Here is a 17,464-nt window from a genome sequence, read left to right as displayed (position 1 = left end):
ATTATATAATATATATATATATAATGTGAGTTATATGTATATCAAGAAAGAGAAACATATATAAACCACAAGTATACTTTGATTAAATAATAAATTATCAATCATTGGATAGTTTCAACATCTTTTGAACTCAAAACTTCCACCGAGAGTCCTCAAACTAATCTTATAGTCTTCAGATTTCCGAGGGCGATGAATGCAGCATGAAGCCAACCTCACGAAGAAGAAGAGCAGATTCAACAAAACCAGGTTTATTATTGATCCTCCATAAATGCTCCCAGAAGGCTGGTTATCGACAGGCTCAGTGGACTCTGAGATCAATGTTGTTGTGAAGCAAGTTAATTTGGATAAGGTCATGAGATAAAGGCCCTAAAGGGAACCGGAATAACACCCTAATATGAAAGTAAAGCTAAATAAAGTGTGGGGATTAATGTTCGCCTAAGAGACCGTAACCAATAGTTACAATGTATTGGAAGTTGGCTCTTTTATCAAAGTACTCAACAAAACCTACGGTTGGGAACAAAAAAATAATAACAGAGGATAATAAAAGAGGAGCAAGGACCTCAAAAATAAAATAAAAGAGTAAGAATTTAAATTTGTGAATAAGTGTGTTTTCTCTTCGTGGAAAAGGAGTCGGAGTGAGGCATCTTCACATTCTGACATCTCCACTCTTGATTTAAACTCAGTGTTCAGAAGCTGCAGTCAAAATGTTTGTTTTTGATTTTTTGATGATTAATAATCAATGAACACTTTCATGTTTTCGGACTTCAACAGCGAACAAACTGAGATCGAGCTTTGCTTGCATTTCTCTATCTGCTGTTTAGACAGAACGACCGAGCCCTCCAGGACAAGCCTCAACACACACACACACACACACACACACACACACACACACACACACACACACACACACACACACACACACACACACACACACACACACACACACACACACACACACACACACACACTCCCGTGATGAATCAATAAAAGCGTCTGCAGGTAGAATCTGTGAACATTTCAGACTCAAGTATCTTCTGGTTTTTGAGTTTTTCCATGAATCATCGTTTGATGTTTGTGACTCAGATGTCTGCATCACTTTGAGAAACTTTAAATTTGTCATTTTTCCTTTGAACACTTTCAGGTTTGATTTCTGTTTAACAGCTCTTTTGTTCTGAGATTCAAAATATATATATATATATATATAAAATATATTTTAAACTGTTTAAGTGCAGTTTTTTTGTTGATTTATTCCCGTTGGGACATTTACACGTTATTCTTCTCATTGCTACTAATTACTCTCCATCTTAACGATTTAATCTTCATTGTCAAGTTAAAATATTCCAACAAAATCTGACCAAACAAAAAACTTGCCTGATGACTTTTCTAAAGTATATACATGTATATTTGCTGCAGATGTGTGTGCAGAGTTAATTCCCTCTATGTGTTGCAACCTTTGTCTCTATGATGACATCATGCTCCGGTTGAGTCATTGTCATGTGAACACACGTTCAGCTAATGTCAGTGTACACACACACACACGCATGTCCAGGCCTGTGATGTGTTCACTGAACTCACCGTATGACATCACACACTTAGTACATTTATTAAAGTGCTATAGTATAGTTTTGAGGTTATTGTACTTTCCTTGATAATTTCTACTTTGTACTTCTACTAAGTGTCCTCAGTTCTGTTTTGTGATGTCACTGTGACCTTTGACCCCGGTGCATCTTTGAGTCCAGGTGCCAAATTTAAACGAATTCCCTCCATGTGAGACACAACAACCCGAAAACATGGGCCGTCGCACACAAAGAAAGAAAAGTGGAATAAATGAAGTGGTTTTAATCTGGTGACCCTTTGGAGGGACGCCACCCTTAGGTTGAGAAACGTTGGACCAAACTACTAATGTTCACAAAGTAGCTCTTAAACATCAATGTATCAGTAGTCACACTTATGATATATCAGTACATACTGTGATGTACTACTACTTTGATTAGGATCAGCTTTGTTTTCAGTACTTCTACTGAAATCAATAAAATTAAGTCATTGAACGTCATTCTCCAAATCACCAAATACGATCGTTGAGTTCTCTCCAACTCTCTACTTTCCACAATACAAAATACTTTGATTGCACCGCTCTAACATTTTGAAGTTCATAGTACCTCTGCAAACGGTTAAAAAAAACTATAATTATATTTGATATATTACCATGTTCATAATAACGCAATCATTTTTATATTTAGGTATTTTGTACCCTGAAGAAGTACTTGTTTATAAATACGTGAATTTAAATTGAATGCGTAAATTCAGTCGAAACGTGGCATCAATCCTGATTTCAAAATAACAGCGTAGTGCTTTTCAAAATAATATCTAACGCATTTTTACATAGGTATGTTTTACCTGCTGGTCGACTTCTCACCTTTGTGTTAAGTAGTGAAAAAACAAATCTAAATGAATGAAACCCAAGCCTGAGGATGAAGATCAGTAGAACCTGGTTTTAAAAATCATTTATCAGCAGTTTGTGGATGAATGAAGGAGCCAGAAGGCGTTTTGGTGGGTCAGCTTGCTACAACTTTAATCCAAACATTGCTCTGCATATCCAACACATCATCATCATCCTCACCTCTACACAGCTCCCCCTCATACCTCTGAACAATTTTAACAAAATAAGTCTAGTAGCACATCATTCAATAACATTTTATTTTACAGTTCTCTCTGTGTAGTGTTTTTTTCATTCTCTTTAAACATCAGGAATATTTGTTCGTTGTCTTTATTTATTTATGTATCTTTAAACACGGAGACGAGACAAGAGTACACAAACGATGACAGACTGTTCAGAGTGTGTGCGCACACACACACACACACACGTGTGTGTTTCTAGATCTTCTGGAGAGAAGCTGATTCCTACTTCAGCCTCACTCTTTCACAATAAAAGAGCCGTAAAGAACATTAGAGACAAAAAGTCTTGAGGCCCAACAGACCGATGGAGCCTTAAAATGAGCCGATAGCAGACGGTGTTGGTGAAGCACCGATCATAAATTTGACATAATAATCTCAAACAAAAGGTCACTTACAGGTCCTGAGGTTTTGACCACCTTCTCCTTCAGCTGAGGACACGAGTAGAAAGATCAAAGCTCAGCAACAACTCACTGAGGATCACCATCAGCTTCTCTCCACTCCGAGGGACCTCCAAGTGTGTGTGTGTGTGTGTGTGTGTGTGTGTGTGCGTGCGGGTACACAAACACACACTGTGGTGTTTGTTAGTTACATCAGAGGCACTTTGAGCCTCTTTTTTGTGCCCTAAAAAGAACTAAAACGGAAAAAATCAGATTCATTTTGAATAATTTGGCTTCAAGTGTTGACCCCCCCCCACGAAAAACAATCAAACAGAAGAGCGCCGGTTAGCAGGACGTCCTGAACAGACGAACGGGACACTCTCCAGCAGACTGACGGATTCACTCTATACTTTACGTGGGTTCAGTTTTTAGTTTGAACTAAAACCCTCAACCATCACAGCTCTGACTGAGCGTCACTTCAAACTAATTCAATTTAATCTGACTTTGCCAAAATTTGCATCATCATCCAATTTATTTTTAATTGAAAGCTTCAGCCAACTAAAATCAAAAAGTGATTGAAGGTGACTATGCTTGTTGAGTGAAGGTAGAGCCGAGGCTGGAGACCGGCGTGCAGGCCGTGGACCATGTGACCGGGCCGAGGCTGCTGGAGAAGTGTTGCCTTCGCTGACCGTGGGGAAAAAGAGGCGCACGTGGCCTCCGGCGGGCGTTTTGTGTGGAAGCTCGTCCTGCTGGAGGACGCTTCGTTTAACCCACAAATCAGCAGGGAGACGGAAAACAAACTAAAATAAAAGCCCCCACCCCAGCTGAGAGAGCAGAGAAGAAAAAAACTCCCCAGGCCCACAGAGAAAAAAAACTCAACAAAAACAGAACGAACCAAGAAGCTTCTGAATCCTCTGTAGAAACCACAACCTTTATATTCCCTCTACAATTATGTACAATTCGACTTTATACAAGTAAAGCAGTGACGCTCTGCTCACAGCGCGCTCCGAGTGCACGCGTGTGCGTGCACGTGTGTGTGTGTGTGTGTGTGGGGGGGCTGTGTGGGTCCTAGGTGGAGCTGCTCTTTGAGAGGTTCGGGTAGAGGACGGCTGCCGTCACGGCGACCATCACTGCGATGACCGGCATCCAGGGGCTCCAACCGCTCTGGGGAGGGAGAGAGAGACGACAGCAGGTGAAACCACGTTAGTCTGCGGCATCTCGTCTGGACCTTCTGACACAAAGTGGATGAATAACAAGATTGAATCCAGAAGAGAGGAAAGAAGAATAAAAGAGGATGAAAGCCTCAAAAGATGATATTTCTCTCTTTCACTAATATAAAAGGTTCCTTTTACTGATTAGAGTAAAATAACTTTGTCCCCCCCCAGACAAAAAGATATATTTCTTACACCATCAGTCTAAAACTCATCATCTCCCCCCACTCACCAAAGACTGAACACTGATCACTACTGCACTCACTTTGGAATCTGTTTGCACTAAAAACTATGTAACATTTCACTAGTCTACGTTAGGCAGCTATTGTTTATTATGAAGCACTATTTAACGCTCACTCAATCTGTATTACCTAACTTATCATTGCCTTTTGTAAATTATGTTTATAGTTCCTGCTTATAGTCTACCTACATTTAAATGCACAAATCAACCTGTATAATATGTACACATTACCTCAACCAATCTGCATATCCCGTATTTATATACTACAGTTTGCCAACTTGTACCTATAAGATACTTATTATCTGTATATTTATACATACTACTATTGCACTTCTACGTGCTAAACTGCATTTTGTTGCTCTGTACTTGTACATGTGTAATGAAAAAAGTTTAATCTAAAAAACGGTCCCCCTTCTACTCCCTTCATAAAAAAAAAACAGTTTTTAGACCAGTTCTCTTTTAAAGTGGTGATATGCAGAGCTGCTGTTTATAGTAAACGATGTCTATAATAATAAAACGACATTGAATCACAGAAAATAAGTAAAAAATATTATCTTTTGGGGCTTCAGGAAAGAAGGAAATAAAAAATGGAAGCGTCAAAGTAATCAAGGCCGAGGAGCTTTACCTGAGTAGAAAAAATAAAACAGCAAAAAGTTAAACACGTTTCCCTTCACAGCAAAACGACTGGAAACACTGGAAAGAACCCAAAAATACAACAAGCAGCAAACACAACACGAAGGAGGTTGGAAAAAGGATGAAGAAACGGCAGTGAGTCCAGAGGACGACTTGAGCGGATGGACGAGTGAACAGATGGCACCTGAAGGCAGGTAAACAACAGTTTACAATGAGAACTGCGCTTGAGCAGCAGAAAACAAACAAATGATCCACGGACCAACTGGCAGGAGATGGAGGGACAAGATGCATCAAATAAAACGTTTTTAACCAAGTAGAGATGAATGAATGAAGGAGAACGATAAGCATCAAAGAGCCGATGGGACATGAAGGGGACACTCAGCTCTCTAAAGGGCAGACGCAGTTAGCTTCATGCTAAACGCTCACTTAGGCTTTTTAACTTTTTAACTTAATTGAGGTAAAAACCCCAAATCTAATTGGAATTGGAAGATTCTTCCCCCCCCCCCCCCCTCAGGAATCTAAATAAAACACTCTGCAGACCACTGATTGGTCCACTGGATCCAGGCTATTTTATCAAAAGGCAGCATTCAGTGTGTCGTTGGGGATGACTTTACGGCAGCTCCAAGCGACGTCGCTACGGCGACCAGCCAAGAACGCCAGCTTCATTGAGGCGGTACTACGAAGTGGAAACACCGCTCATGTAACTGGGCTGGATGTCTGAGCTTCCTCCTGAGCCGGGAATGAGGACTAATGCGTCCTGGAAGATAAAGAGACTTAAGAATGAGGCGTCCCTTTAAACGGAAGGCGTGTGTGTGTGTGTGTGTGTGTGTGTGTGTGCGCGTCCCTTTAGAAGAGCAGAGTTTAGAGTCAGCGCAGCAGAAGGACAGCGAGTGACGGCCATGCAGTTAGAGCGGCCCACACAGGAAGACAGACACAGATCACCGTGACAACGGCGATGATGATGATGATGATGCTGCTGCTCAGTCTTAAAGGGAAGTGTGGAAGGCGAAGAGAACGTCCCGCTGATCAGGATTCAGGGTTCGAAACGAACAGCAACGCAGCGTAATTAAACCCAACCCCACCCAGAAAAAGGATTTCCTTTCCTTTAAAAAATGTCAACTATACCTGCTATTGGTAAATAAACAAATATAAATATATTATATATAATAAAATAAAGATCACATTTAGTGTTTATTATGGGATTAGAATCTATTGTTTATTATTAATATTCTCATAATTTATTGATGATGTGATAAGTCAATATCTGGGTATGCGGGGAGATTTAAAAATAAATAAAATCAACACGAGCCCCTGAATTCATCACAGATGGACGTTGCTTTTCACCTCCGTCACCTTTCCTTCGACAGATAGACGCAAAATAAGAGACAGACGGAGAGACAGACGGGTGTCATGTCGGTGTGTACCTTTCTACCACAACTGGCCGAAACACCAGTACAGCAGAGCCAGGACAAGGCCAATGAATATGGCTTGGACAGGCTGCAGTATGGATGGCTAGAGGGAGGGGGGAGAGGGACAAGAAGATATCAAATCAAAAAAAAGATAGCAAATCAACCAAAACCAACATGGAGGATGGAGCTGCTACCGAAAGAGAGATGGTGGGGTGGGAAGGAGGGAGGGACAGAGAGAGAGAGAGAGAGAGAGAGAGAGGGGGGGGGGGGGGGGGCAGGTCTCTTATTGGCCGCTTCTACAAAGCAACACCGCCATTCAGCCGGCACATTCGCCACCACAGAAGAAGACGTCACATTTCCCCCGGTTGGATTCGTTAACTTTATACACCGGGACGTCTCAGCGGCACCCAGACGTTGACCCGTCAACCGGGGACACGGGTCAACGTTCAAAAAGCCGGGGGGGGGGGGGGCAATGTGAGGAAATAAGATATAAAAATGCTTCCTAAGCTCACACAAGCGCAGCGACAACAAAAAGCCAATTCATGTACTGCCTGGTGCAGATAAATAACGGACTTCAGGACTTAAAATGCACACAGCGTGCATTTTAAACACTGGATTTGTATAATATTCACAGCTGAAGCAGGAAGAAGGTCCATAAAAACCTAACAAAACATAAAACCCAAATAGATGAATCTAACCCGGGGGTTTGTTTTTCATGGAGTGAGCCGGAGGACCAATAGGAAGACAGAACCAGACGTCAATAAACAGGAACGACCCTTTTACACAACGTAGTCCTGGGAGCCTGAGGGACGAGGACTTTTAAACACCTTCTGCCCCGTCAACTAAAGACGGAAGAAGAGGAAGAGCTGAAGACGAGTAAAACCAGAGAAGAAGAGGATTTTTGTGTTTCTTGGAGTTTTCCCAGACTAACAGCTGCTATTGATCAGCTCAGGGTTGGAATGCAGAAGGGACAATGATGTGTTTATTGATCACTTCCATCATCCTGTTGGAGTTATTGACTCAACTCGGGTTTTTTTAAAGTTATGATGACTCAACGTCTCATTAAATCTTCATCGTTGGTGAGAGGGACTCATTAGTTTTGTCATTTTGTCCAGGATGAGCATGTGAGCGGCGAGGAGGGAGTGCTGGGCGGGTTAAAGCTAGAAAGTCCCACAATGCCACAGTGCCCACAAGCAGGTCTGGTGGCTTCTGCTGCATTAATCTCTACGCAAGAAAATAAATAAATCCAGAACTGTGGACAAAACAACATCATGAAAACATCTGGAGTTGAAGCTCATTAAACACTGGAATGAAGGCTACGACACAAGAAGTTCATGTGGTGTTGGGTAGTATTCAAAATAAGGAGTATGCGTGTGTGTGTGTGTGTGTACTCACAGAGCTGGTCTTGTCCTGCAGCAGCTTCAGGCTGCTCCTGCACTGCTCCAGCTCATGGTGGATGTTCAGCTTCTCCTTCTCTGTTCTCTCGTAGCGCTGACGGAGGTCCAACAGCTGGGACTGTGTGTCTTCATACTGCACAAGAACACACACACAAACACGGTTTCCCTTTGTGTAGATGTGTGTGTACCTCTCTATGAAGCGGGTGTGTGTACCTCTCTCTGCAGTGTGTGTGTGTGTGTACCTCTCTCTGCAGTGTGTGTGTGTGTGTGTGTGTGTGTGTGTACCTCTCTCTGCAGTGTGTGTGTGTGGGCCTGGGCCTGGTCCAGCTGGCTCTTCAGCTTGCTTGCATCCTGCAGGTGTTGATTCTCCAAAGACCCCAGTTTGTCCTGCAGAACCCCCTCCCTCTTCTCCAGAGACTGCAGACTGCAGCTGAGGACCAGACTCTGCTCCCTGGTGCTGCACACATATACACAAACACACATCTTACTGCAAATGTACAATATTCCTGTGGTTTATTTGATAATCTGACATCTGGGCAAATGGACTTTTTTTTTTTTTTGAGGAAGTTGCTATTACGACTGATACTAAGCAGTTTATTTAACAGCATGTGCAAGAATCAGGAGAGACTCCAACGTGCCTCATCTGCAGTTAATCATTTAAAGTAGTCGATGCTTTTTGGATGTTTGGAGAGAATCGCTGCCGGGGGCACTTTTGACTTTTTTGGAAACTAAAACACAGCTGCGGATGAAATCCTGCCGACAGCTCGGTCGGTCAGTCAGCTGTCGGCCTCTCGCCCCGTTCCGCTTCAATCAGCTGGACGCCACCTTCTTTTAGTGCCGAGTCTGAACTCTGTCATTTGCTGTCAGCTGTCCCAGGGTCAGGATTCGTCGACACAGATGTTTAGGTCACTTCTCAATTCTACATTTTCTGATGTGTATTTTATTGCCTTATAGAAAATATTTATTACAGGATAAAAGTTTTACAGCAGCTTTGAGATTCTGCCAGCAGGAGTTTAGCTTAGGAATCCATTCAGTCTTGATTCTCCTATTTTATGGGGCCTATTAGTTCTCCCTTCACTCTGGGTTTGTGTCAGAGACACGTTTCATGTAGCGTCTGGATGTGCATACCTGCTCAGCTCGTTCTCCAGGCGGTGCAGTTTGTCCGTCAGAGTTTCCCGCTCCCCTCTGAGGCCGTCACAGTCCTGCTGCAAACACACGCACCGCTGCTGCAACGTGGCGCACTCCGCTGGAGGAGAGGAGGAGGAGGCGCGGCCGCGGGTTAAAATCAGAGAGTCACGCGGGCCGCCGTGCACCTGCGTCCGGACGCGAGCGCTCACCCTGCAGCTGGTTGGCCGTGCTCCGCTGCTGCTGCTGCTGCGTGAAGGCCTCCTGCAGCCGGCTGATCTCCCGCTCGTACTTGGCGGCCGTGTCCCGCCAGCGCTCCAGCTCCGACCGCACGCCGCACAGGTCGGCCTGCAGGGCGGCGATCTCGCGATCGCGCTCAGCCGTGGCCGTCTCCATGGCGTGACGCAGGTTGAGGATCTGAGGGCGAGAAAAACGGAACCAATGACGTGGTGGGACTCCATGTGAACTGAAGCCGGTTCTTTAGAGGGGGGGTCAGTGAGGGGTCAGATGGTAACAGGCAGAAATAGAAATGACAGCGACTGGTACCTCCTCCTGGGCACTGTAGAGCTCCTCTCGGGTGGTGCAGATGGTGCTCTCCCTCTGCTCCCTCAGTGCCTCCATGTCAGCCTGCAGCTTCCCAAGTTGAGCTAAACACACACACACACACACACACACGTGTGAGACGGGAGTACGAGGATCCAGGGCTTGTGGTACACTGTGTGTTTGTGTGTATTCACTTACTCTGCAGGTACTGGATCTGTTTGGTCGACTCCTCAGTCTGCTGAGAGTTACTCCTCCTCTCCTCCTCCAGCAGAGCTGTCGTCACACACAATAAGCCATGTGGTGACACTAATTAAATGCCTAAGCCACATCACATCTGTTTGATCGGCATGATTTTGACCGGTTTACCTTGCAGCTCCAGACATCTCTGCTTGCCGGTGTTGGCTAAATCCTGGGCGTCCAGAAGCTCTCTGTGGAGGTGGTGGATGACCTGCTCCGTGTCTCCAGGCTCTAGACCGGCCCGATGCAACTCAGCTACACAGACACACACACAGTAATTCAACATGTATACAGTTTCTTAACAAAGAGCTCCCCCTAGTGGGCCGTGACGCAAACGACCATGTAGGTTAGATTTGTGTCGGCGGTCTGTTGGGGCAGCTCAGAGGGGAACTATGAAGCAGAGATGAGTTTCCATGGTTACCTTTGAGCAGAGCTACTCTGTTCTGGGGTTCGTTCAGCTCCTGGTCGTCCATGTTGCCGTCTGAAACATACAGATATTTATTCATGCCGTTTCCAATGCCAACTACATAAAAAAAATCTTTAAATTGTTTAAATTCCATTATTTTCTGGTCCTACAGAGATGACTTAACAATAACCATATTAGAAAAACAATTCCTTTGACTTTTTTGCTGTAAATTTAACAGATGTGGAAAACACACTATTTTAAACAGCAGGAACAGAAAGAGATACATTATCTTTAAAAACCTGAGGGGAAAAAACTCATAAACAGAAATACTTTTGATTCCGATGGGAGTCATTGTGTGTGTTTGTACCGACCTGACGTGTCGTCACTGCTGCGGTCTTTGCTGGGACTCAGAGTGTCTGACATGTCCGACTCTTTGGCATCCATCGGATTGCCTGAGGGAAAAATAATAATATAAAAAGATTCCCACAAGTGTGTTCATATTTGCACAAAAACATAAAATGTGTGTGGCTCCAGAATGTGCGTGTGTGTGGGTGTGTGTGCGTTCTACCTTTAAGGCGATCAGGGCTGGCCAAGATGTCGTCTTCTACTGCCGTCTGGTTGTTCTGTAGATGTGCGTCCATCACTTCTACAAAAATACACACACAGCAGTTTTGCAGCCTTTTGCTAATAAAATAATTGTTTTATTTGACGTCTGTTTGTTTGTTTCTTTGAGCTTTTAACTTGAAGTTCAGTTCAGCTCTTACCAGCGAAGTTGGCCAGTTGGTGGATAGAAGAACTCACGGTTTCTTTCAGCTGTTTGACCGCTGCAGGGAGGAGAAACAAAACAAAGAACATCAGCGATTAAACCGACTTTGATCGACGCGAAGCTGCCTCCAACTTCGTAGATGTCAAGTAGGTCAGCCGAAAACCTCGTCGGTACCGTGAATACAACGCGCAGCGATCACACACTCGTTTACACTCAGCAGCTGGACGAAGGCTCGGAAATGACGGAATGCTCGTTTTTAGACAATCTGCATCCGAAGAATCGGTTGCCGGTGGCAATAGCGGCTAAAAGACGGGAGGAGAAACAAAATAAGGAGACGACAGAAAAAAACACCAGAAGAAAAAGTGATCATCCGGAAAAAAAACACCAAAGCCCCAAAAGAAGAGTGACAAGTATCTTTAAGATCTTCTTGTTCACATTGAACACGTTTGAGTTTAAAAAGTGACGGATGGATACCAGGTGGCATGCTGGGAAAAATAAAAACCTAATTATGATAAAACATCGCGTGATTTACCTTTCCAAAGAAATTTTTTTTTACACTGTGTGCCAACAATAAGTTACTAACTTCAATTGGATGGAGTTCAAAATGAAAAGAAACACGGCATCAAGAGGTTAGGCCTGTAGATAGATGTTCTGTCACTGTGTCCTGGTAGTAATGTGTGACTCTCTTCTCGTCACATTTGGGAGATTCTCCCGGCACCGGTGAAAAACAACCAATCAGAGACTGCTCTTCTCTGATTGGTTGTCTGGTCTCTGCCTAATGAGGTACAGTCGGCATTTATTGACACTTTGATCAAACATGACCAAAGATACCAACTACTCTTAAGTCACATTGTCACAAGTACACGTTGGAAAATAGTCAAACATTTGATTTATCTCAAATGTATTGATCATTTTGTAGTGATAGTTGACTTAATATTTTTGTAGTTTTAATTTAGCATGTATTTTTTTCTTTTCTTTGCAGCAATGGGATCTTTGCTTCCATGTGACAGTGTGTGTGTGTGTGTGTGTGTGTGTGTGTCAGCAGCAGCAGGAATGTGCGATTGTACTCACGCGGACACTCAATCAACTGTTGCATTCTAGTCGAGTCTCCTCCGCTGTTGTTAACGTGACAGTTGTCTGATTGGAACACAGAGCGCTGACATTACTGAGACGACTATGAAGAGTGGAGCTCAGTATTCGTTCAGATTTAAATGATTCTGCTCATCAATGCCACAATGTGATTGAATAATATAATAATATTTCATAAGCTGGAATCGCCACTCTTTTATCACGTTAACAAGAGGAAATACTTGTTAAACTGAATTCATCCTTCCAAGAAAGTATTGGAGGTAAATGAGAAAATAAGACTCTGAGGTGTAACATGAATATAATAAGTGCAGAAGACCTCATTTTTTACTTTGTAGACTTAATGAGCAGAATAAAAAAAATCATCAAACCCAAATCTGTACAAAAGGAGGGTGCGGTGCAGCAAAAATCCAAAGACAGACGAGCGGGCAGAAAGTGAGGCGGAGCAAAGAGTAACAAAGAGGTCGAGGACTGCACAGTCGGATCGATGCTTCATCAAAATACAAAAACAGGCCGGGCAGAAAAATCAAAGACACCACAACAGCAGACAGGAAGTGGACATACAGGAAGTCTTGTGAAAGTGTAGAAGGGCTGAGAAAAGGATCATGGGAGTATATATGATGGCCATTCCAATGCTTAGAGGCCTGGGTTGACACTTTCGAGCACTTAAAATAAAAAAAAAACTTTAAAAATGCCGGGGATCCCTCCAATATATCACATTATGACACCCATGGAGGGACATGGTGAACAAAAGCCGTGGTGTGATTTGACATCCACAGCCTTTGAGCTTTAGGGATTTCTTCCGGTATGTTCCGTCCATCGGATGAAAAGAGCTCAGAGCTTCAAGAAAGCCTTTCATCCCCGTCCTTGTGCTTGTGGTTGGAACGTTTTACAAGGCTGTGATTTGATGTGAAAAGGTTACTATGGTAACGAACAACAACATGGAAAAAGATACAATTGGAGCCTCGGCTTACTCAGTCACACTCAACGTATTCAATTAAGGTTTGCTTGAGGTGAAAGGTCAACGGACCCCTAGAGTTGTATTGCAGTGATTCCGCTACCATTATAACAGGTGGGCGCTGCCCACCTCCCCAAAATGACCCCCCTGAAAAAGTGTGCAATAATTAATGTTATTTTTCCATGCACGTGCGTGGGAAAACACTCCATTAATTGATCTAGATTAGATTTTTTTCTGAACTGTGCGGAGATCTTGGACCCGCTGGAGTGAGATACACGAATCAAGACGTCCGCCACGGTCACAATCAAACTACCATCAACATCTTCATCTCCTCCAAAGGCACCGTCATCGGTGTCCGTGTCCTCGTCCTCCTCGTCCTCCTCGGGGCTCTCCTCTGGTTTGTCCTTCACAGGCTCCTCTAGCGGTCCATGGGAGACAGTGTCCTCATCTGTCGTGTGACCAGATCATATATATATATATATATATATATGTATATATACACATATGTATGTGTATGTCTACACGTACAGAATCAAACATGAATCCAAACGATAGCGAGTTCCTTCACCAAGCGGAGGAGTGAGCCAGCATATGTACTCCGTGTCCTCGTTCAACACCCAGGTAGTCAATCAGCGACCAGAAGCTTCGTTTCTTAACCCCCCCGCCCCGAGAAGAAAAACAAAACAAGCAGGGGACAATTTGGTAACCAGGGAAACGACCCAGATAATGCGAAAGCCCCCCCCCCCCCAGAGAGCGCTGCAGGTTCGACAGAGTTTCGCCGGGTCGGACCGATCCTTCTCTCACTCCTCGTTTAACACAACGGGACTTTGCTACTAAATCGTCTCGTTTGTAGACCGGAATGTTTGATTTCAATATTCTGGTTGTCAATCATCAAATGCAAATCACTAGCCACTATTGACGATTGGAATAGAATTGTATTTTGCATGCCAATAAAGCTCGTGATCCAACATCCAAAGTGATTTTTGGTGTTTTGAACGTTTGAATGTAGACGACTGATGATTCATTAACAGCGACCGACCGGCTGCAACAGTCAGCTGGGACGTGTTTGAGGTTCCTCAAATGTCCCGAGAGCTTCCGTGGACCGAACGTCAGAGAGACACCTCGACTTGAGACCTGGACACTGCGCGTCCCCCTCAACCACCAGAGGACACCCGAGAGTCAAGAGGCCACAACAGAAGGAGAAGAGTCCGGACTTCAGTGTGACGGACGAACAAAAAGAGCGACAGGAAGTCACATGGGCGGCATGCAGGTTAGTGTCATGCCTCATCGGTGCAGGAGGACCAAGGGAAGTTAGCGGCAGCAGACGGACAAACGGCGGCGGAGACAGCGAGCGTCCAGAGGCAGAGCGAAGACGTGTGCACTCACCCAGGCTGTTGTTTTCTTTTATGCTTTTCTCTTGTAGCTGTTCTAACCGCACTGTAAACAACAACAACAGCAGAGAGAAGCGTTGACTGACAGGAAGTCCCAGCTGAGCCCTGTGTAACCTGCTCACCCAGCAGTTGTTATGGTAACGCTTGTGTTAATGTTAAAGCGATTGGCGATTGATTGATGGTTTGCCAGGTGTCAGCATGTTAAATGAGTTAAGTGTGCGCGTGTGTGTGTGTGTACCCTGCAGGGCGGCCAGCCTCTCGTTGGTGAAGTCGTTGTCGGCCTGCAGAGCTTCGATGCTGGCCTGGAGAACCTGCTCCTTCTCCTCCATCTCCTCGATCCGCAGCTCCAACTCCCTCTTCTCCAACGCCCCCTGCTGGCTGAGCTCCTCCTGCCGGCCCTCTGCCGCCTGGAGGGGAGGTGATTAGGGAGGGAGAAGGCAAGGGAGGGAGAAAAAGTTGGGAAGAGGACAGGAATAAAAGAGTGGGTAGACAGAGAGGACAAAGTAATGACATCATTGAATTTACATAATTAAATCCAATATTAGGTCACAATTTTTTATTGGGAGCTTTAATAACTTAGTTAATTCAGCTTCAGTTTTTTTAATGTGACAATAAAAGAATGAATGATATTTCTCTTTTATAGCAATACTATGCCTTGATATATTTAGTGCCATGTCATTTGTTTGTGTAAAAAAAAAATATTTATATTCACCAAAACCGCAGAATTTAATTTATAATTAGAAACAGCCGTTAGACAATTATGAAATGTAAATATACCATATCAAGAGTTTCTAATGTTACATAAGTATTTGTAAACCTTTAACAAACAGTATGCAACACGTGATTAAACGCTACGAGTTAAGATTAACAAACATTATCAGATGCAACCTAACGGCCATCCAAATAACATGTATAAAAGATTTACACAACAATTATTAATCATTAGCAAAGTGCTACAAGTATCAGATCCATCTAAAGTTCACGGATAATAAAGTACTCATGAAATTATAGTAACCTTAATTTTGTCGGTGAGCTCTTTGATCTCGTTGACGGCGGCGTTGTACTTGTTGGCGAGCTCCCTCAGCTCCTCCTGGCCCCGCTCGGACATCTCCTTCAGGTGGGTGCACTCATCCTCCGTGTTACTGAGCGAGCGCTGAGGGCACCACACAAAGAGGGAGCAAATTAAACAATAATCCGGGGAAGGGACATTTAACGTGAGCTCGTGCTTGCGTCCTACCTCCACCTCCGACAGCTTCCTGACCACCTCGATCTTCTCCTGCAGGACCCTCCTCAGGGACTCCTTAGCCGTGGTCTCGTAGTTGTGTTTGTCCTCCTGCAGAGCCAGCAGCTCCTTACGGATCCCGTCCTCCGTCTGGGACTGTCAGAGAACACGCCCTTATTTCACGTCGATACGTTGAGTGAACAGTTATTCACCGGAGATACGCGGTTACCGTAGTTACCTTAGAGTGAGCCTGCAACTGACTGCCCATCACCTCCAGTCTGGAGAGCAGGCGGTCTTCGTCGATCAGAGCCTGGTGGAGGGGGCACGTTTTGTCCTTTAAGGCATGCAGCGATGAATACATGAATTCTCTTTATGGTATGATGGTGGTCTCTCCTACCTGCCAGCTGCTCTCGGAGGCCTCCTGAGTGTTGGCTAACAGACGCTGCAGGGTGGCCAGCTTCTGCTCCAACATCTGCTCCCTGTGTAAGGCCTCCTTGGTGGGAAAAGGAGAAGGAAGATCATCAACAACGATCAGTCATTAGCAGTGAAGCTAACAGGGTGATTAGTCTTAAATGAGTATTTATGGCAATTTTTTATATAATATAATGGGTAATGCTGGATGTTGTATAATGAGGTCAGTTGTCAATCAATGGAACAAAGACGCTCTGACACTACAACTGTGTTATTACATGAACGTTACTGCCTCATTATCAACAATGTGGTTCCACAGAATAACCAGTAGGTGTCAGTGTGTTACCTGCAGATACTGGGAGAGCTGGAACAGTTCCTGAGAATACATACTGGGAGTGTTGGCTGCAACCTGGAAAACACATAAACATATTGTTGTAAGCAGTACATTTCAGTGCTTGAATTGAAGACTAGAAGAAGCATTCCTGCACTCACGCATGCAAGTCAGAGGCTTAAAATACACTACAGGGTCCCATTTAAAAGCAACTGTCCAGCTGGTGGAGCAGTGAGCCAGGTGGATGAGGCAATCATGTGTCCATCTTAAAATAAGTCAACATACTAAAGATATCCCCAAAACTGGATTCTTTTCCCTTTACACCCAGAGGTGTCGGGATGTCTGGATGTCTTTGTTGTATGCTGCGCTGACCCAGACTCCATCTGTGTGCTGCACTCGAGAGTCAGACGACCCTCTGAACATTTAAGTGTAGTTCTCAAAAAATGTTGAACTGTGCAGGTGCAACATGACCCACTTGGGAGACAGCCACTGGTACACGTAGTCTAGTCCAAAAGAACCAGTCGCTCAATTTATTGAAGATGTTCCAACTCAAGTCTAAGTGATGCCTGTGTGAGTGTGTGTGTGAGAGAGTGAGTGAGAGATCCAGGAGGCACATGGATCCTGCTTTAACACTCTTAATTATGTTAGAGAAGTGGTACAAATCTAATCACAGCTCCTCCTGACACACACACACGTGTGTGTGTGTAACCATCAGCTTCAGCCTACATTCCTCAGACAGGTCACACTGAGAGGCCCCGTTGTTCTCACTGTTGCAGGGAAACGCAGAACGGGGCGAGGCGGCTAACAGAGAGCTAACATGCTACATGTGGGGAAGTAAAGTACGGGCTTTAATAAGGAGGCGGGCTCTGTGTCGTAGAGGTTTGTATAGCGGGGATTAATTGCAAATATCACAGTGTAGTGTGGCGCCATGTGTTTTGATGGACTGAATACGGGGCAGAAGCCGGCTCAGTCCGCTGCAGAATGATGATGTCATCTTTGTACAGTGAAAGCCGATTGGCTCACCTCACTAGATCATCATTTAAA

The 17,464-nt window shown here is 44.3% G+C and overlaps 1 protein-coding gene across 9 annotated transcripts in view; it reads right to left on the bottom strand.

Moving 5' to 3' along the window:
• Positions 1-2,545: 2,545 nt before the first annotated feature.
• Positions 2,546-17,464, bottom strand: part of slmapa (sarcolemma associated protein a) — a 32,565-nt gene continuing 17,646 nt past the window's right edge. For 3 of the 9 annotated variants that reach the window (XM_037489870.2, XM_037489875.2, XM_037489878.2), the window contains 21 exons: positions 16,436-16,498; positions 16,076-16,171; positions 15,917-15,988; positions 15,694-15,834; positions 15,472-15,609; positions 14,695-14,863; positions 14,452-14,502; positions 13,379-13,513; positions 12,093-12,158; positions 11,020-11,079; positions 10,824-10,901; positions 10,627-10,707; positions 10,271-10,330; positions 9,979-10,104; positions 9,811-9,885; positions 9,616-9,716; positions 9,282-9,486; positions 9,073-9,190; positions 8,230-8,401; positions 7,943-8,077; positions 2,546-4,217 (listed from right to left, as the gene is read on the bottom strand). In XM_037489870.2, the coding sequence (XP_037345767.2) occupies positions 4,122-4,217; positions 7,943-8,077; positions 8,230-8,401; positions 9,073-9,190; positions 9,282-9,486; positions 9,616-9,716; positions 9,811-9,885; positions 9,979-10,104; positions 10,271-10,330; positions 10,627-10,707; positions 10,824-10,901; positions 11,020-11,079; positions 12,093-12,158; positions 13,379-13,513; positions 14,452-14,502; positions 14,695-14,863; positions 15,472-15,609; positions 15,694-15,834; positions 15,917-15,988; positions 16,076-16,171; positions 16,436-16,498 (2,238 nt within the window). In that variant the 3' untranslated portion in view covers positions 2,546-4,121. Of the gene's footprint in view, positions 4,218-6,562; positions 6,651-7,942; positions 8,078-8,229; positions 8,402-9,072; positions 9,191-9,281; positions 9,487-9,615; positions 9,717-9,810; positions 9,886-9,978; positions 10,105-10,270; positions 10,331-10,626; positions 10,708-10,823; positions 10,902-11,019; positions 11,080-12,092; positions 12,159-13,378; positions 13,514-14,451; positions 14,503-14,694; positions 14,864-15,471; positions 15,610-15,693; positions 15,835-15,916; positions 15,989-16,075; positions 16,172-16,435; positions 16,499-17,464 lie in introns of all 9 variants that reach the window. The other 6 variants (XM_037489872.2, XM_037489879.2, XM_037489873.2 and 3 more) reach the window with 6 other exon arrangements.

The sequence above is a fragment of the Pungitius pungitius genome, chromosome 8 (genome assembly GCF_949316345.1).
Source record: "Pungitius pungitius chromosome 8, fPunPun2.1, whole genome shotgun sequence".
Classification (NCBI taxonomy): Eukaryota; Metazoa; Chordata; class Actinopteri; order Perciformes; family Gasterosteidae; genus Pungitius; species Pungitius pungitius.
This window is presented reverse-complemented; position numbering and strand designations above follow the sequence as displayed.